This window comes from Cetorhinus maximus, chromosome 22, assembly GCF_964194155.1.
Source record: "Cetorhinus maximus chromosome 22, sCetMax3.hap1.1, whole genome shotgun sequence".
NCBI lineage: Eukaryota > Metazoa > Chordata > Chondrichthyes > Lamniformes > Cetorhinidae > Cetorhinus > Cetorhinus maximus.
Genome location: NC_135900.1, coordinates 28252991 through 28274463, shown reverse-complemented (window position 1 = coordinate 28274463; position 21473 = coordinate 28252991). Strand labels below are relative to the sequence as shown.

Here is a 21473-nt window from a genome sequence, read left to right as displayed (position 1 = left end):
AAATAAGATTAGGGAGTTGCATGCATGTCACAAAAATTGGTATGGGGAGAATGGGTTTTGATTTGAGGGGTGCTGGCACTAGTAACGGGGAAAGTGGGAGCTGTATCCTTGGGATGGTCTTCACCTGAATTGTGCTGAGACCAGTGTTCTGGCGAGTTGTATAACTAGGGCAGTAGAGAGGGCTTTATACTAAATATTGGGGGAAGAGATCACATGAGGGAGGATGTGATGGATTAATGGGAAAGATCAAGGCAATAGTGCAATAGGAACACAGCACACAAACTTACGGGTGCACCAGCGGATAAGGCCAGAGCTGGCAAAAACAGTGAAAAGACAGGACTAAAGGCTCTATATCTGATTGCACATAGTATTCGTAACAAAACAGATGAATTGACAGCTCAAATACAAATAAATATGTGTGATCTGATAGCCATTACAACGACGTGGCTGCAAGGTGGCCAAGGCTGGGGCCTGAATATTCAAAGGTATTTGACGTTTCAGAAGGACAGGTAGCTAGGGAAGGTGGTGGTGTACCTGTTAATTAAGGATGATACAACTACGATAGTGAAAGATGGCCTTGGTTCTAAAGATCAAGATGTAGAATCAGTTTGGGTCGAGGTAAGAAATAGTAAAGGTAGGAAGCAGGAAATTTATAGGTCCCTTAACAGTAACCAAACTGTAGGACGGAGTATACAGGAAGAAATAATGGAGGCTTGTAAGAAAGGTACTACAATAATCATGGGTAATTTTAATCTGCATATAGATTGGATGAATCAGATAGGCAAAGGTAGCCTGGAAAATAAATTCATAGAGTGTTTTTGGGCAATATCTTAGAAAAGGACATCCTAGAGCCAACCAGAGAGCAGGCTATTCTAGACCTGGTAATGTACAATGAGACAAGATTAATTAATTACCTCATAGTAAAGGTACCCCTAGGTGATCATAACATGATTGAATTTCACATTCAGTTTGAGGAAAAGAGAGGGTCTAAGACTGGTGTTTTAAGCTTAAATAAAGGCAATTACAAGGGTATGAAGACAGAGCTGGCTAAAGTGAACTGGGAAATTAAGTTAAAGGGTAGGACAATAGAGATGCAGTGGCAGACATTTAAGGAGATATTTCATAACACTCAAAGATCTATTCCAGCAAGAAAGAAAGATTCTAGAAGGATGTACCCATGGCCAAATAAGGAAGTTAAAGGTAGTATCAAATTGAAATAGAAAGCATATAATTCTGTGAAGATTGGTGGTAGGTCAAAAGATTGGACAGTTTAAAAATCTACAGAGAATGACTAAAAAAATGAGAGAGAAATTAAGAGCATGAGAGAAAGCTGGCTAGAAATATGAAAACAGATAGTACAAGTTTCCACAAGTATTTAAAAAGGAAAAGAGTGATTCAAGCGGGCGCTGGTCCGCTAGAGTGAGTGTCCGAGAAATTCATAATGGAAAATAAGGAAATGGCAGAAGTGTTGAACAGATGTTGCGGCTGTCTTTACTGTAGAAGACAATTAACATCCCAGAAATACTTGTAAATCAAGAGATAAAAGGGAGGAACTCAAAACAATTACAATCACCATGGAAAAGGTACGGAGAAAATTATTAGAATGAAAATCTGACAAGCCCCAGGACCTGATGGCCTGCATCCTAGGGTCTTAAAAGAGGTGGGAGCAGTAATAGATGGATTGGTTGTAATTTTCCAAAATTCCATAGATTCTGGAGAGGTCCCAGCAGATTGGAAAATCAAATTGGAAAGTGTAACTCTTCTGTTCAAGAAACAAGGTAGACAGAAAGCAGAAACTACAGGCCAGTGAGCCTGACATTTGTCATAGGGAAAATGCTCAAATCTATTATTAAGCAGTTTATAGCAGAGCACTTAGAAAATCTTAATACAGTCAGGCTGAATCAACATTGTTTTATGAAACAGAAATCATGTCTGAGGAAGTAACAAGCAACATGAATAATAAGGGGAAACTGTTGACGTGGTATACTTGAATTTCCAAAAGGCATTGGATAAGATGCCACATCAAAGGTTACCATACAGAATCAAAGCTCATGGTGTAGGGGGTAACACATTAGCTTGCATAAGGATTGGCTAGCTAACAGGAAGCAGCGAATAAGGATAAATGGGTCATTTTCGAGTTGGCAAGCTATAAGTAGTGGAGTGCCACAAGGATCAATGCTGGGGCCTCAACTATTTACAATCTATAACAATGACTTGAAGGGATGGAATATGTAGTTGCTAAATTTGCTGTTGACATAAAAAACAGGTAGGTGGGTAGGGTGTGAAGAGGACATAAGGAGTGTGCAAAGGGATATGTTAGGTTAAGTGAGTGTGCAAAAATTTGACGGATGGAGTGCAATGCAGGAAAATGTGGCCTCGTCCAATTTAGCAGGAAGAATAGAAAAATCAGTATATTATTTAAAATAGAGTGATTGCAGAACTCTGCAGTACAGAGGGACCTGGGTGCCCTGGTACATGAATCACAAAAAGTTGATTTGCAGATTAAGTGATTAGGAGGGCAAATAGAATGTTGGTGCTTACTGTAAGGGGAGCTGAGTATAAAAGTAGGAAAGTTTTATTACAGTTGTACAAGGCATTGGTAAGACCACATCTGGAGTATTGTATACAGTTTTGGTTCCCTTACCAAAATGGATGGGTATAACTGCATTAGTTCAGAGAAGGTTCATTTGTGGGATGAAGGCCTTATGAGGCAGGTTGGGCCTGTATCCATTGGAGTTTAGGAGAATGAGGGGTCATCTTATTGAAACATATAAGATCCTGGAGAACTTGACAGAGGGCCTGCTGAGAGGATGTTTCCGCTTGTGGGAGATAATAGAACTAGGGCCAGTTTAAAAATAAGGGGTCTCCCATTTAAGGCAGACGTGAGGAGTTTTTTTTCTCTGGCGTTAGCACGTGGAATTCTCTTCCCTAGAGAGTACTGGGGGCAGGGTCATTGAATATTTTTTTAAGGCTGAGTTTGAGAGATTCTTGATTAACAAGAGAGTCAAAGGTTACAGGGGATGGACAGGAAAGTAGAGTTGAGGCCATAATAGGTTCAGCCATGGTCCTATCAAATGGCAGGGTAGGCTCCTGCTCCTAATGCATATCTTTGTGTGCATCTCTTTTGTGCTATGTATGTCTCCAAGCAGTGGAGAGTCCCCCACACCCCCACCGATTCCCCTTGACTTAAATTTTGCCAGGGCTCCTTGGTGCCACACTCAGTCAAATGCTGCCTTGATGTCAAGGGCAGCCATTCTCACCTCATCTCATGGTAAAATGCCACAAATTTAAAAGTGCAAAATGACAACACGAACTTGTGCAGTCAATGAGGGATATGATGCATCCACAATATAAAAACTCAATTTACCCTGTTTCTAACAGTTTTGTACTAAAATTGAATGCTGTACCTGTAAAGAGATCCAATTAAACGCCAGGTGACCATTTCTTGCTGAAGAAACCAGAGAACACTAGCTGTTTTTGAAAATTTCTGCTGTCCAGGAGTAGCACGGTTCACAATCTTCTGAAGTACATTTACCTGAAACAATTGAACAGTCAGAACGGTTTGCTTCATGTTTTGTTTTAAAGAAATTATTACACAATAATACCCAACTGCTTTAGTACAGAGTAGAACCAATACAGTAAAATTATACAAGACTGGATTTCTCCTTGAATATGGCACATATATTTGTGCCACTATTTAGTCAGAACAACCAGTCATAAAAAAGAAAATGCTGGAAAAACTCAGCAGGTCTGGCAGCATCTGTGGAGAGAGAAACAGTTAACAGTTCGAGTCTGTGTGACTTCTTCAGGCAACTGGGGTTGTTATAAGTGCAATTAATTCCCATTATAGCTTTGAATATCTGAGATGCCAGCTCCAAACTGCATATTAAAGTATTTCTGCATTATATAATTTAGTTTGAATTAGCAAAGCCAAATATTGTAAATTTCTTAACTAAGATTTATGTTAACAGTACTCTGCACAGATTCATTCTGTGTGCAGGAAAGTGAAACAAATACACAAACAGATGTTCTAAAGTTAAAGTTGCCTCTATTTTTCTTGTTGATTGTAGATTGAGTCCTAGAGGTTGAGAAATTTTGATTTAATACCTCAGGATTGTGAGATGCTAATGTAGCAAGTTTTTCATTCTGAAGCAAGTAACGGTTGCTTACGACCAAGCTGTTCGTTATGTCAACTGATTGTTAGAATATTTAAACCCATTCCAATGCCAGGAATTGGCAGTTCACATTTTATATGCCCGATAGATAAAATATTGATCAGCAACCTCGTGAGAAATTTATCTGAATAAGAGCCCTAGGTTGTTCAGTTCATTCCACAAGAATGATGAAAAGATTCAGTAAAATGACTTTGAATTCAGACATTTTGTTACACTGATTTCTGAAACAGTTTAAGTTATAAGCGCATTAATAATTGTCTGTTAGTTTATTTTATTTGTGTGAATATTTTTCAATTAAATCCAGTTCATAGTTTTAGCCTGACCTATATATGGTTTGGTGTATGCAATTTTTTCTCCTATTGAAGAATTAAAAACTATATGATAGGTATTCACCTTTCAGTGGAGTATTTTTATTTAAAACTCTGATGTATAGTACACTAGTTCACCACTTTTTTTTAAATTGCAAATGTCAGCTCAGATCACCTATAAAAAAAGTGAAATATAGGAGAATAAGGAGATAGTCAAAACTTAAATCCACACACAAATGGCAAGTTCTGGACCAACCTTGGTTTGCACACCAATTCTATTCATACCCATTATCTGCTTGTTAAACAGTCAACTCCTTGAAAAATAACAAGATATTAACAATTCCAACCCTTCATAAATTATAATAGAAGCAACTTCTCAGTACAAATTTCCCCCCTCTTATTTCGAATAATTTTCAAACTATTTCAGTTTTTTGTTTCCCTTCTAACTGCATGCTGCAGCTTTCCTTATTTTCCAGCCAAGAGGCAAGCAGATATGATTTTTCTACAACTGTGACTGTCACTACCTAACACTACTGAGGGAGTATCACACAACAAAGACTGCAGTGCTTCAAGACAACTGCCTTCTCAGGGCAACTGAGGATAAGTAATAATATAGCTTTGCCAGTATTGCCCAGAACTAAATAACGAGGTGACTAGGGAGGAATATAAAAGGATGCATTTTGTTGAATAATAAAAGAATTGACATCCAAATCTGCTAACACTCAAATTAAAGATTGATATAGCTTCAATAAAAACTGCAACGTATCTTGCCTACTATCAGCTTCAACGTATCGTAGGGTAATGTACGATGTAGTTAGGACTCTGTTCGATAATGCCCACTATCTAACTAAAGACCTCATGATCGGAGTAGTATATTTCTGTCTTTTGCACGTACCCGCCTCCAGTCTGTTTTTCAGTTGTGTTTTTAAAAATCTGGTATAAATACACCTGCTTTAAAACCCCAAATTTTAAATACAACTATTTTCTAAATCATTTTTGCCGAAAATCATATGTGACAGTGGGTTCAAAGAAAAGGAAAAATACTGACAACCTAAGGATACACTTACACAAAATCAAAATATTGTGGGTGTTGCAAATCTGAAATAAAAACAGAAAATACTGGAAATGCTCAGGTCAGGCAGCATCTATGCATCCTAGAGTTTGAGTAGTATAGACTGAAGGAGGCCATTCGGCTCATTGAGTTTGTGCCAGGCTGCTTCAAAGAGCAATCAGTTAATTCCACTCTGTGGAGCTCTCCCCATTTCTCTGCACTTTTTATCATTCATGTATTATCCAAATCCATTTAGAAAGCTACTACTGAATCTGTAGCAATCACCTTATCAAGCAGAGCTCTACGAATCCTAACTACTGTTAAAAAAGCTTTTTCTTGGGTCACCTCTGGTGTTTTGCCAATCACCTTAAATCTGAGCCTTCTTGTTATCAACCCTTCAGCCACTGGCAAAATATAAATTCCTACTTGGTTTGATTATTTGTGCTATTAGTCTTCAAAAATAAAAACACTGCCTGGACATAGACAAATTAGCAGTTGTGGCTTCAGTTGCCCAGGCTCCAAACCTCAGAATCCATTCTCCAAACCCCTCTCTCTTTCACTTCTCCTCCAAGATGCCCCAAAAATCTACAAACAAGCATTTGGTCACCTGTCTTAATTTCCCTTAAATGGATCAGTGTTAAATTTTGTTTGATAATCGTTCCATATAACACCTTGGTTGGAGACAGAAACAGACTCAGGACGGAATTTTCCATGCCCTTTGGCAGGTGTGTTTGGCAGCGAGCGGACAATATGGCGAGATCATCAAAAATCGGTTTCACGACGTTGTGAAACCATCTGCAACAGTGCACTCTGTCCATCAATGGCAGGCCATGTTTTCTGCCGTCAGACGCAAGAACTTCATCGTAATTCCATATTATTATAAGCTCAGCTCGCCGGAATCATCCCCCAACACTAGATCATCCAAGCACATCACTATACATAAGCGACTTGCACCTGATGAGCTGCACTTTGCTCGGGACTTCAAGGTTTGTTTGCCTACCTTTGGGCAGCACTTGCAGCCATCAGTGCCAGGCTTCGCAAACAACATCACATCGCATTTAGGGGCACTCGTGGGCAAGTCTATACCACCAGACCAGCCATAAGGCAGGGTGGCTATTCAACAGCTGTAGGGCTAGGGCTTGCTTGGAGAAGGGGGAAGAAGCGGCCTCAGGCAAGGGAAGAGCCTGCAGGGCAAGGGCTGTACTGGGGGGAGTGGGGTATTCCAGGGAGTGTGTGGGAGCACAAGTTGATCTGTGCAAGTGGCCTCAAGATGGTGAGGGGCAGTCTCCAGAGGAGATCAGGCCAGATGGAGATGTGAGGGTGCGTGTGAGTGGTGATGTCCCTTGAGCTGGCAGTGAGCGAGATGTCTAATAGGCTTGAGTGAGAGAGTTTAGGGTGATGAGATGGTTGCCTTTCCTTGGTGGCATGGATGAGATCATTCATCCTCTATCTGCACTGAATGGCCAACCTCTTCTGTGCAGCATTGGCACTAATCACCATTGCCATCGCCTACTAAGCTGGAGTGGTAATGTTGCTGCCCCTCATGCAGCCAGAGCGGGGATACAGGACATCTCGGTGGGCCTCCACGGTGTCCAAAAGGCGCTTGACGGAGTGTCACTAAACCAGTGGGGAGGGGCGCTGCAGCCATCTTTGCAGGAGTCCTGGGCTGGAAGCACTGAGAGGTATACATGCGGTCACTTTAAATGTGGCGCCCCGTGTGAAGCGGCAACATGACAACGTGGCAGGTGAATCAGTGTCCGTCATTGAAATGGTGTGTTTCCCAGGAATGCACGATTAATGAGGCGGGATTGGGACCTTATGGCATGAAAAGCTGCCATTGCGGCCGGTGGGTAAAATGTCTTTTTCCCACCCACTACCGCACATAGTGCAAATCTGGGACGATTCCGCCCTTAATGTTTCAGTCGCCTTTTATCCTCCATCTGAAAAGTTAATAACTATTCTTTCTCTACAGATAGTGCCCAAATTGTTCAGCATTTCTGTTTTTATTCCAGGTTACACCAATCAACTTCATTGCAGCACCAAGATTTCAAAGAGGATTATAGCTGATTTGGCTTAGGGAGATATGAAGCATTCTCAGACACAAGAATATATTATCCTAATTTACATGATTTAAAAAATAGAAGCTATTACTCCACAAAAAAAAGACTAGTTGCAGAAGCCAGGTTTTAAAAATCTTACCTGTTCCTTGCAATTGGCTTCATAAGATTCTATCAGGTCAAAGATAGCACTTGATGAATGTTTCAGGAAAGATTCCAAGAAGTTTGGAAACAGGCTGGCAGAAGCTGTCAAAAACAAAGTTACAAAACTTGGAAGGTGTTGTTAGATTTTGAATGATAAAATACATGAGACACATTGTAAATCTAGGTGCAAATTATATTGCTGCCGTCACCAAATACCTTCAGATTTTGATTCCTAAGTTGGTTGTCTCGTTTTATTTGCACAATACTACTGGAAAGTCTAACATTCATTAAACACTTTGTTTTACAAATATTAAACATTTAATTTTTAATTGAATGATGTATTGTTTAGTCTTTAAAAGGAAGCAGAAATCAGAAGATAGAATGGACTATAAGGGCTGATTCTTTTTCATAAAAATTTTGTTCATGGAGTTCAGGTGCAGATCCAGGTACCTTTTAAACGAGTGGAACGAGTGGAGGGTTTCTGTCTCCATCACCAAACCAGGTAGCAAATTCCAGACATCCATCACCCTCTGGGTGAAGAAGTTTTTCCTCATGTCCCCTCTAATCCTTCTACCAACCACCTTAAATCTGTGTCCTCTGGTAATTGACCTTTCTGCTAGGGGAAACAGGGCTTCCCTGTCTCCTCTCTCTAGGCCCCTCAATCTTGTACATCTCAATTAAGTCAACCCCTCAGCCTTCTTTGTTCCAAGGAAAACAACCCTAGCCTATCCAATCTTTTCTCATAGCTGCAATTTTCAAATTTTCATGCTTAGGTTCATCAAGAGGACCCACACAAAACAATTTGAATTTATCTAGTACCAAGTCTTTATTACTCCAATCCACTGTCCATGTTTTTTTGAACATTTAATTGTTCATTTTTTTTATTCTTTCATGGGATGTGGACATCGCTGGCAGGGCTAGTATTTGTTGCCAATCCCTAATTGCTCTTGAACAGAAGGGCTTGCTAGGCCATTTTACAGGGCAGTTAAGAGTCAACCACATTGCTGTGGGTCTGGATTCACATGTAGGTCAGACAAAGTAGAGATGGCAGATTTACTTCCCTAAAGGACATTAGTGAATCAGATGGATTTTTATGACAACTGATGATAGCTTCATGGTCACCATTAGCTAGCTTTCAATTCTAGATTTATTAATTGAATTTAAATACCACCAGCTGCCATGGTGGGCTTTAAACCCACGTCCTCGGAGCATTAGTCTTGGCCTCCGGATTACTAGTCCAGTGACTTGACCACTACACCAGTCTCCCCTTGGTTTTACACCAGCAAGTTTTCCAGATAAATAGGTAATTGCAATACTTAAGTTAGACAAAACTTGCCAATTCTGAAGGCTACTCAATCTTTTGTATTAAAGGAAGAGTTTAAGGCTTTTGCTCCAAGTACATTCATCTTGTTACAAGGATCGCACGATTGCTCAAACTAATTTTCCATTGATCATGAAACAGCACCATGCGTGAAGTGAAAATTAGTAAACTAGTGATTAATGTACAATCCTAACTGAACTTTAGCTAATACATCCTCAGGACCTGCCAAGAATTAAAATACACTGTCTAAACATGCTAAATCATTACATACTCTAAGGCTGGACAGCTACAATGAAAATGCCATGCAAGGATTATATATTGAGAATCTGGTGTAGTACAGTGAACACAGTGACCCTGATACATTTCTCTCTCTATTTCAGTAACTCAAGATGCAATGTTCAAGATCTGAACTAATAATTCCATACCAGGTCAATGGTGGGTTGAGACTAGTAAAACTCATTTCACTGGAATATACGAATTAGGAGGATTAGGCCACTTGGCCCTTTGAACCTACTCCGTCATTCAATAAGATCTTGGCTGATCTGACTGTAACCTCAACTCCACATTCCCCCCTACCCCCAATAGATTCTTAATAAGTAATGTGGTGAAAGGCTATCTACCTCTGCCTTAAAAATATTCAAAGACTCTTCTTCCCCTGCCTTTTGAGGAAGAGAGTTCAAAAGACTCTCGACCCTCAGGGAAAATATTTCTCATCTCTGTCTTTATTGGGTGGCCCTTATTTTTAAACAGTGGCCCGTAGTTCTAGGCTCTCCCACAACAAGAAACATTCTTTTCACATCCACCTTGTCAAGACCCCTCAGGATCTTGGGCCCTTAAAATAGAATGGAGGCTTCCATTGGCTAGGCCACCAGGCCCTATTAACAAACATTTTGATGCTTCAACACTAACATGCAAGTTTATGACCAAGCCTATTTCTTACCAGTTAATCCTGGGTCATCCTCCCTTAACATGACTGCACTAAGAGTTATGTCCTCTGAAAAACTTCCTGTTTCAATTGCTGATTTCAAACTAATCCTCTGGCGAGTGAAACCAGGTGAATCAGTCTCATCTTCTGGAAAATATTTCTAAATAAAAAGTTTTAAAAGAGTTAGATAAACAGAAAGCAATTTTTAAATCATCTTTCTTGCTGACCAGTATGGCAACACAGAACTTTAACTGGTAGTAAGGATAGTTATAATTCCATTCATTTAATACAGCTCAAAAGCAGGTAAACTGCATCTCACCACCAGGTTATTTGCTGTGAAAACTAGCTGGTTTAATATACTTAGACCAGTCAGATTAAGTGTTCCTCCTGTTAGGCCAAGGAAGACGTACACTGATATCCCTACAAATGACCACAACCATGTCATTCAGAAGGATAGACAAGAACAGGACTTTGATTTCTATTTGTTTATGAATTTTTTTTCTTAATGGAAAACAAAGTAGAAATATAATGCATAGGCACTTAACCAGTGTCTTATTCGTGCTTGTCACTCATGAAGCATATGATACATCAACATCATCAATGTGCATTGACCACCAAATATATCCAAACCTTTGACTCAAAGTTTTCTATAATAATAACGGTGAGGTTATCAGTGCTTGTCATTTCTACAAGGTAAATTTGACAGCAACTTCTGGAATCTGCGCAGGCGCAGTTAAACATTAGAAATCATAAGTTGCTATCAGAGATACCCTGCTCCTCCATTGGGTGTACAGTCCTCACTGATAGACTCAACATTGATCCTAACCCTAACCCTAATGCCACAGCCTGAACCTGCCCACTAGCTCTGCTCTAAAAATGACTGAAGAGAAGGGCTTATGCATTCTGATGTAAGTAAGTTTTTAACGGCATGATGTGATAATTAATTTATTGAATTTATTTGGTCCTAAAATTAATTTGAGAATTATGGAGTTTTATTCCCTCTGAACAAAAATGCTGGCTTTTTCTGTCTCATGTCTCTTTCTCTCTCTCAATCCCTTTAGTATTTCTCAATCTTCATTTTGTTTTCTGTACATTATTTAAATCTAATTTATATTTCCTGGTTTGTACTCTGCATAGTTAAGTAAAATTCTTCATTCAATAAGGTTGAAGAGCATCTCTATTTCTTGCACAGCTCAGTTGGAACAGATGTCCAATGAGAGGGAGTGTCCACCCCAAAGCCACTCAAATCTTTGTACACAGTTGTCAGCCAGGGGAACAGTGAATGACACTCCTTTGCAGTGACTGCAAAATCCAGGCCAATTAGGAAATTAATCACATCAGAAACATGATGCAGAAACCCCAAAGCCGGTTAATTCCTAACCTTTAAGAGTCAGGCACTGCTGCACGTCAGCATCCTGAATTCCAGCTTTAGACTACCATTGAAAAGCATCACCTGACTCCACTTTGTCTACAGCCAGAAAGCCAAGTGAACCAGACATTTTGTTGTTAATTAAAAGTTGATTATACAAATATTAATTAGACTGTTAACTGGAGCTTTCAAAATAGAATTCTTACATTAAAATAATTACATAAAATAACCAGTCAACTTAAGGCCATTGAAGATACACTAATGCATAAATTCCCTGCTTTATAAAAAATCATTGGCAGATTTTTCTTTTAAGGATCTATACAATAAAGCAAACATCTGGTATTTTTATAAACCTTCGATACATATTAGTGCATCCATTTCCATTCCTGACTTTGCTTCAAAAGAAGAAAAATATTTAATAAAATTTGGAAGTAATGTTTGGTTCTTACCAGAGGCATCTCTGGTGTTGTGGGTACCAGTAGAGATGGTCTAATTGATCCTAAAATAGCAGACACATCAGATTGTTTTACAGGACAGACTCTAGTCTGTGGTGTATCTGTAATGCAAGCAAGCAATTAATTTCAATAACAAGCACTAATGTTTGCATTTTACATTCTCTATACTCTCGAATTTAAGTAGTTTTGTGGTGCAATAGAGGCCAGAATTGAAGATTACAAAGGTAGGGAGGCGAAAGGTAACAGAGGGATTTGAAAAGATAAGAATTTTAAAATCGAGGCTTTGCTGAACTGTTATCAATTGTACGTCAGTGAGCATAGGGATGATGCATGAACAGGGCTTAGTGCAAGTTAGGACACAGGCAGCAAGTTTTGGGTGAACTCAAGTCTATGAAGGGTATACTGTGGGAGGAGATGATTGGAGTAGTTAAGTCTAGAGGCAACAATGGCACAGGTGAAGTTTTCAGCAGCAAATTAGCTGAGACAAGGATGGAGATAGGTAATGTTACAGAGGTGGAAGTAGGCAGTCTTGGTGATGGAGAGGATATGGGGTTGGTAGCTAATCTCAGTGTGACAAAGGACACTAAGGTTAAAGAACAGTCTGGCTCAGCCACTGTGGTCAGGAGGGTTTGAATTGGTGGCTAGCAAATGGAGTTTATGGCAGGGAATGAAGATAATGTTGTTGATCTTCCTAATATTTAATTGGAGCAAATTCCTGTGCATCCTTTACTGAATACATGTGGAACATAACGTTGACTAACATAGTTCAAAATCTGGTTGGTGCATCTGGGGTGCGGGGTCGGGGGGGAGGCCAGGGGGAACCACGTGTGTGGTGCATTGGCCAGCAGCACGCAGGGTACAGCTACAGGTAATTCTGAAACAACAACCAAACTCACCATCACATATACTACACCATTATGCTGGCTGTTAACAAAGGTAACAGGAAAGGAGGTGCGCTGTTCAATGCAACAAGCATTCGACATACAATTACCAAAATAATTGGTAGCACATTCGATCAAAATAACATGGCAAATATGAAGATTGAATGCGGCAATATTAAGATTTTGAAGAAATACAGCATGATCTCTATCTGAAACAAGAAACTAATATTACTGGATAAAGGGTTTAGTTATCTTAATGAATACTTACAGGTCTCATGGAATATGTGAGCTTGAGTAGCTGATAGTAGGTGTATACTGGAAAAATCTTTACTCTGTTTCAAGTTGCCTAGAGGATGAGTTAAGAAAAGTTGGATCTGATCATTCACAAATAGTAATTTCTTTCCAGAGTCTTTATCAATACTTGTTCTGATTAGTGCCAGTCATTTTAAAACAGGAATGACATTCAAACTGTTAATCTTCAGAACCGCCCCATTGCCATTCCTTACATTGATACTTCCAAAAGTCATGAACCATGATGTAATTAATCATTACCTCAAAAGCTGCATCGAGTTTACAACACAGAAACAAGCCCAACTGCTCTATGGTGGTGCTTATGCACCATACGAGCTTCTTCTCATCCTTCATCTAACCCCCTTGAATGCATATTTGCTATTTGTCTCAACTACTCCTTGTGGTAGTGAGTTCTATAGCCGTACTACTTTCTGGGTAGAGTTCCTCCTGAATTAGCTATTGGAGTTATTCGTGACCATCGTATATTTATGACCTTTAGTTTCAAATCCCCTACACATGGAAACATTTTCTCCATGTCTATCCTATCAAACCCTTTCATTATATTAACATCTTTCATTTCATCCCTCAGCTTTCTCTTTACCAGAGAAAGGAGCCCCAGCCTGTTTAGGCTTTCATTATAAGTATATTGTCTCTGTCTGGCATCATTCTTTTTATTGCATTTTCCCCAATGCTCAAGGTCTTTTTATAATATGGAGACCAGAACCAAGCACAGTACTCAAGTTTAACACATATTGCTGATTTTCAAAGAACAAAGAAAAGTACAGCACAGGAACAGGCCCTTGGGCCCTCCAAGCCTGCGCCAATCATTTACCCGTAAACTAAAACATTTTGCACTTCCGGGTTCCGTATCCCTCTATTCCCATCCTATTCATGTATTTGTCAAGCTGCCTCTTAAACACCACTAACGTACCTGCTTCCACCACCTCCTCTGGCAGCGAATTCCAGACACTCACTACCCTCTGCGTAAAAAACTTGCCCCGCACATCTCCTTTATAGTTTTCTCCTTTCACCTTAAATCTATGTCCCCTAGTAATTGACTCTTCCACCCTGGGAAAAAGCTTCTGACTATCTACTCTGTCCATGCCACTCATAATTTTGTAAACTTCTATCAAGTCGCCCCTCAATCTCCGTCGCTGTAGTGAGAACAATCCGAGTTTCTCCAACCTCTCCTCATAGTTAATAACCTCCAGACCAGGCAGCATCCTGGCAAACCTCCTCTGCACCCTCTCCAATGCCTCCACATCCTTCTGGTAACGTGGTGACCAGAATTGCACGCAATATTCCAAGTGTGGCCTAACCAAGGTTCTATACAGCTGCAGCATGACTTCCCAGCTTTTATACTCAATACCCCTGCCAATGAAGGGAAGCATGCCATATGCCTTCCTAACTACCTTATCCACCTGCATTGCCACTTTCAGTGACCTGTGGACCTGTACACCCAGATCCCTCTGCCCGTCGATGCACTTAAGTGTCCTGCCATTTACTGTATAATTCCTGCCTGTATTAGACCTTCCAAAACGCAATACCTCGCATTTGTCCGGATTAAACTCCATCTGCCATTTCTCCACCCAAGTCTCCAACCGATCTATATCCCATTGTATCCTTTGACAATCTTCTTCACTATCTGCAACTCCTCTAACCTTAGTGTCATCTGCAAACTTACTAATTAGCCCAGTTACATTTTCCTCCAAATCATTTATGTATACCACAAACAGCAAAGGTCCCTGCACTGATCCCTGTGGAACTCCACTAGTCACAGCTCTCCATTCAAAAAAGCACCCTTCCACTGCTACCCTCTGTCTTCTATGACCAAGCCAATTCTGTATCCATCCTGTCAGCTCACCTCTGATCCCGTGCGACTTTACCTTCTGTACCAGTCTGCCATGAGGGACCTTGTCAAAGGCCTTACTGAAATCCATGTATATAACACCCACTGCCCTTCCATCGTTGATCATCTTTGTCACATCCTCGAAAAACTCGATCAAGTTAGTGAGACATGACCTCCCCTTCACAAAACCATGCTGTCTCTCACTAATATGCCCATTTGCTTCCAAATGGTAGTAAATCCTGTCACGAAGAATCTTCTCCAATAATTTCCCTACCACTGACGTAAGGCTCACCGGCCTGTAATTTCCTGGATTATCCCTGCTACCCTTCTTAAACAATCGAACAACATTGGCCATTCTCCAGTCCTCTGGGACCTCACCCGTAGCCAGTGAGGATACAAAGATTTCTGTCAAGGCCCCAGCAATCTCCTCCCTTGCCTCCCTCAGTACTCTGGGGTAGATCCCATCTGGCCCTGGGGACTTATCTACCTTAATATTCTTCAAGACACCTAACACCTACTCTTTTTTGATCTCAACATGATCCAGGCTATCTACACACTCTTCCCTAGACAAATCGACCGCTAAGTCCTTCTCTTTGGTGAATACTGATGAGAAGTATTCATTCAGTATCTCTCCCATTTCTTCTGGCTCCACACACAGATTCCCACCTCTGTCCCTGAGTGGGTCTACCCTTTCCCTGGCTACCCTCTTGCTTTTTACATATGTTTAAAAGGCCTAGGGATTTTCTTTAATCCTGGTTGCCAGTGACTTTTCATGACCCTTTTAGCCCTCCTGACTCCTTGCTTAAGTTTCAATTCTATCCCTCGAGATAAAATCCAGTGCTTTGACTTCCATTTTTAAAAAAAATAAAAATGGCTTTATTAACTTCACTCACTATACTGTGTGATGAGTGTCATCCCCTTGCTTCTCAAACCCACTTAGACTATTATCTAAGCATCAAATGGCCTCTTTGTGGTTCCTACCAAGTGCACTAGCTCACTTCTTTATAACTGAAATCCATTTTGCCAATTACATACATTCTACAAGTTTATTATTGTCTTCTTACACTTTTGGGTTAACTACACCCCAATTTAGTATCGCCTGTAAATTTTGAAATTATACTTGGGTTCTCAAGTCCAAATTGTTTATGTAAATTATGAACAACAATGGTCCCAACACTGATCCCTGTAGAGCACCCACTTCCCACCATTCTAAGTGGCTACACTTAACTCCTACTCGTGTGTTTTGATTTATAGCCAGCTCGCTATCTATTCAGCTGCTTATCCCAACTTCAGACTCATGACTAAGGTCAGAGAATATAATGCAGTATCTTATCGAAGGTCTGTTGAAAATCCAAGTATATATCCACCAAATCATCTGCCGTACTTCTTCAAAGAATTTAATAAGGTTGATGAAACAAGATCTTCTCTTTTTAAAAAATGTTGACTTAAATTTTTGGTTTCTAGATTGTATTTAAATTGCATCTTATAGTTCCCTGAACTTTGTTCCATCCCCCTTTTGGTTGAATTATGATAACCAGCATGGTCCTTTCACTGGTAACCTTGCTATCCATATTTGGAGATGTATTCTTCAACACCATGAAGGTACCATAGATCTGCCCTCAAATGCTGCCATGGTTAGGTAGTTCCTCTCAAATTGCTCTATTTGTGCTGTATTTGACAGTTCTGTACATCCTGTGGCTCTCTCCTTCAACTTCAGATTCCTTAAGGCTCTATCTTCTTTCCCACAGTTTTGTCTTCATACAAATGGCCTCCTGCTGCTCATCATTCCATTCAACTTCCTTTAAATCACACAATTAGAACTCACAATCTCCTGTCTTCCTGCAGTGCAATGGTTCAACCCAACTTATCCATGCCATTTATTGGAGCCATAAATTTCTTGTTCCTTTTGATTCCTCAAAGTTTTATCAAGTCTTTCACAAGACTAAACGACCATCATGTTTTACCTAGGTAAGTCCCAACAACGTCCTCAAATGAACTTCTGAGATTTCCACCATTGCTGAACTAGTTTCCAAGAAACCTGCTATTCGTTTTCCTTCCTTATCACTCCTATTTTTGCTTCCTTCTACAATAATCAAGCTATTAATATGTATACCATGTCACGTGAACACCACTTGTGTTCTTTGTCAGGTTTTTATGAACTCCAAATAAACGTACCTGAACAAGCAAACTCATTGTTTAGACTCTCTGGCAAATACTACATTCATTCTCTTTTTCTTCTAAACATTATTATAATTTCTTTTTTAAAAATGCATTTTTGTTTTAATTTTTAAACCCAACAATGATTTTTTCCCCAAGACACATTGCATTGTTGACTTCAAAACCTGTGTGGAGAACATGATACCTGTAACCTTCCTGCCATTGAGAGAAGTGGACAAACTGATTTATGAATGCCCAAAATATGTTATATATTACAATTAAACAACTGTTTGCAACCATATTTTGCAGACTATACACTATTATCTTTGAAAAAAAATCAATGCCCTATTTACACCTTTCAATTCATAGCATGGAGGAGATCTGCCTGTCTTTGATCAATCCTTGGCCACATTTTTGTTGATTTAACCCTTCCAAAAGCAGTGATCACCAGTTCCAAGGTCCAAATGCTTCTTCTTGGTGAGTTGATTTTTTTTTTTGGAGGTACTGATAATTATCTTCAAGTCCAATCCTAATATAAGTTCCAGGATATAACATCCTCATCGCAACCATCTAAATGATAATGGCAGTTCTCATGCCTCCCTCTTCAAAAATATGCCAATATTTCTCTGATCACAAAGATAACTAAGAAAGCTTCAGATAGAATGCGAATGTAGAAAATACAGCTTAAATGTTTCAAGTTGGGGCCCTCTGTCAAAATGGGCATAAAGTGAAAAGGATACTGATAGATTTGCCTTTTGATGAACTGCGTCTCAGAGAGGTTCTGCTAATCTCGACATCCCGAACTATAGGAGAGAACGATTCTGCACCCATTTGCCTAAAATAGGAAGTTCAGCAAGTTTAGAAAGCAATGTTAGGACTTTAAAGGTAATTGCAAAAGCACATACTGCTACATGATTCGAAACAACTTTACCGTTCAACAGTTTCCTTCTAAACTACTGAACAAAAAAATTATTGATCAGTTCAGCAGAGAATATTTTTTAAACAGTAACAGATATCAAATGAAGATGAAAATAAAAACTTTGCAAAAATCAGTTGGAAGAGAATATATTTCCACCCCCTACAAGGCCTCACAGCCCAACTGCACCCATCCAGATGCCTTCCTGCCCCCTTGCATCAACTCCTTGGTCCCTAACTACAACCCCCGGACCGTTCACTACAGCAATTCATATCACACCGTCCAACAGATTCCTCCCTTGCTACGCCAAGAAACACACCCCTCTCCCAACCCCACTTTCTCCCACCCATCCACCAATCTCCTCCGTTGCTCTCCCAACCCATCCTTCCCCCTCCCCTCCCCACCTCACCCCAGCCCAGCCCCTCGGAGGCCCCCTTTACCCTCTGCCCTGCCCGCCCTGCCGGTTTCACTCCTTTCCCTCCTGGCCCGCTGTTGAATCCTGCTCCAGACCACATTTCGAGTTGGCGCAGGGTTGCCCTTTCCTACCTGTCCATCGACTCCTGCCGCACTTTCGACATGGTGAATTCAGGTCAGGTACCGTTTGTTAATCCCTCAAAGCAGCGAAGCTAAATGCACCATGAGCGCGCGCCGCTCAACCGCCGAGTCCTTCAGCGCCAAGAGGCAACGTCTTCCCTCCGGAGCTCAGCGCCGGACCGGGCGCCCTCTGTGGCTGGCAAGCAGATTGACTCACACTCAACATTCTCTTCATCCAACTTCAAGCACTCACTTTACTCTTCATGGGCAAGTGTTTGAGAGACCTCTTTTTGAAGAGAATAATGGCAAACCCACGACCTCTACCACCTCAAAGGACACGGGCAGCAGGTGCATGGAACAACACCACCTGCAAGTTACCCTCCACACAGACACCATCCTGACTTGGAACTATACCGCAGTTCCTTCACTGTCGCCAGGTCAAAATCCTGGAACTCCCTTCATAACAGCGCTATGGCTGTACCTGCATCAAAGTTCAAGAAAGCGGCTCACCCCACCTTCTCAAGGAAAGTTAGGGACGGGCAATTAGTGCTGGCCTAGCCAGCAATGCCCACATCCCATGAACGAATTTTTAAAAAAGATAGCCCTGCTTTCTGCTTGCCACAATAGCTTCTTCTTATAGGCAGTCCCTCGTGATCAAGGATGACTTGCTTCCACTCTGGTTCAATGAGATGGTTCATTGGTCCAATGCGTGATCTGCAGACTCTGCCACATGCAGGGCAGATGATACTTGGAGGGTTGGGTAGATGAGCTGTTGGGAGGCTTGTGCGTCCTTCCCAACGCCTCGACTTCACATCTGTGTGTTCCCAACTAAGTCCCTTAATGTGTTTGATGCCTTCCCGAATGAAGCTCCTCCATTTTGGTTCCTTAGAAGCCAGGGGCTCCCATGCTTCTGTGGGGATGTTTGACCTCTTCAGGGGTGCTTTGAGGACATCCCTAAAACATTTCTGTTGTCCTTCTGGGAGTCTCCCACCGCGACTGAGTTCCAAGTGGAGTTGCTTCATGAGTCTAATGTCACGCATACGAACTACATGTCCTACCCAGCGGAGCTGGTTTTGAGTGATAGCACCTCAATGCTGGGCATGTTGGCTTGGGAGAGGATGCTCCTGTTGGATTGCCTTTTTGCCACCTGATTTGGAGGATCTTGCAAAGGCACTGCTGGTGGCTCTTCTCCAGTGCTTTGAGATTCTACCTGCTGTAGGTTGACCAACTCTCTGAACAATGGCATTATTTGTAAGAGACTCAATAATATAACTTAGTGTTAAGTATGTTCATATTCAGACTGGTTGGCTGCAAAGATCCTAGCAATATACTGAGATATTGTTCCTGAGGTTAACTATTGCAGAGGTCAATAGGGTCTTAACATTTCCCATGTCCCTGCTCCCTCAGCCACCATAATTCTTTTTCTTCAGTTTTCTGCCCAAAGGCAGGTCCTACCCACAGTGCCACAACCTGCACCATGGGTAGGGCAAGGAGGCAGGTCTCAAATCCACCCAACCAGAACGGGTATCAAATGCCATGCTGTTGGCACCAATCTGATCCAGCTAACTGGGCAAACCAAGGAGATTGTGTTGCTATGGCAACATGCACTTTTTACATGCATGTTGTAGTCCGGAGCTCCAATTTTCTTTCCATCACATGACTGATCAGGAATCTCTCCAGCTCTTATGGCCTGCCATTGACATATGTTGGAAGGATTTATAACTTGATACTCAACCTGTTTGACCATGTGAATGCACATTCCTTGGTCATCAAGTTCTGGAGTGGGACTTGAACCAGGAGCTTGTGGCTCCAAGGCAGGGATGCTTCCCACTGCATCACAAGACTTCTCTACAATGTGATAACACTAGCAAACACATCTTCCCTTCCCTTAAACAGCAGGTGGGTGATGGAATTCAGGAGCCCAGGGAGAGAAGGATCTGCAGGGGGTGGGATGGTGGTGGTGTGGGGATTGGCAGAGAAAAAAGGAGAGGTTTGTTGGTTGGCAGAAAAAGAAAAGTCTGAGAAAGCAGCTGAGGGACCTGGGGAAGAAAGAGAGGGGTTGAGGTAGAAAGAAACAGGGGGAGAAAGAAGAAGGATGTTGAGGCATTATCAAGCAATACGGTGCAGATTCACACAGATATGGCTAATGAGGTAGTCGATGCATGGCTAATGAGGTATTCGACACGCTGGTATTAATTTTCCAAAATTCGCTAGATTCTGGAGAGGTTCCATCAGATTGGAAAATAGCACATATAACCTTTCTATTCAAGAAGGGAGATTGGCAGAAAACAGGAAGCTATAGGCCAGTTAGCTTGACCTTTGTCATGAGGAAGTTATTAGAATTGATCATTAAGCAGGTTATAGCTGGGCACTTAGAAGAGCTCAAGGCAATAGGGAAGAGCCAGCATGGTTTTGTGAAAGGAAAATCATGTTTAACCAATTTATTGGAGTTTTTTGAAAGAGTAACATGTGCAGTGGATAAAGGGAAACCTGTAGACATACTGTACTTGGATTTATAGAAGGCATTTGATAAGGTGCCACATCAAAGATTATTACGGAAAATAAAAGCGCATGGTGTAGTGGGTAACATATTAGCGTGGAAAGACGATTGGCTGGCTGGCAGGAAGTAGAGAGTATACATAAATGGGTCTTTTTCTGATTGGCTGGAAGTGACAAGTGGTGTCTCACAGGGGTCTGTACTGGGGCCTCAACTTTTTACGATTTACATCAATGACTTAGATAAGAGAAGTGAAGACATGGTAGCTAAATTTGCAGATGACACAAAGATAGGTAGGAAAGTATGTTGTGAAGAGGACATGAGGAGTTTGCAGATGGATATAGATAAGTCGAGTGAGTGGGCAAAGATCTGGCAAATGGAGTTTAATGTGGGAAAATGTGAAGTGTTCACTTCGGCAGGAAGAACAAAAAAGCAGAGTATTACTTAAATGGAGAATGGCTGCATAATTCTGAGGTGCAGATGGATCTAAGTGTTCTAGTATATGAGTCACAAAATGTTAGTATGCAGGTACATCAAGTAATT

At 41.0% G+C, this 21473-nt stretch overlaps 1 protein-coding gene across 2 annotated transcripts in view; it reads right to left on the bottom strand.

Moving 5' to 3' along the window:
- The window catches only part of nup107 (nucleoporin 107), a 53904-nt gene extending 35334 nt beyond the window's left edge, over positions 1–18570 (bottom strand). Inside the window, exons 1-7 of one of the 2 annotated variants that reach the window (XM_078567989.1) lie at positions 18446–18570; positions 17724–17818; positions 12955–13032; positions 11800–11906; positions 9997–10141; positions 7734–7837; positions 3408–3535 (exon numbers count right to left, since the gene is read on the bottom strand). In XM_078567989.1, coding sequence (XP_078424115.1) covers positions 3408–3535; positions 7734–7837; positions 9997–10141; positions 11800–11906; positions 12955–13032; positions 17724–17818; positions 18446–18477 — 689 coding nt within the window. In that variant the 5' untranslated portion in view covers positions 18478–18570. Of the gene's footprint in view, positions 1–3407; positions 3536–7733; positions 7838–9996; positions 10142–11799; positions 11907–12954; positions 13033–17723; positions 17819–17914; positions 18312–18445 lie in introns of those variants that run through there. The other variant, XM_078567990.1, reaches the window with a different exon arrangement.
- Positions 18571–21473: the final 2903 nt, after the last annotated feature.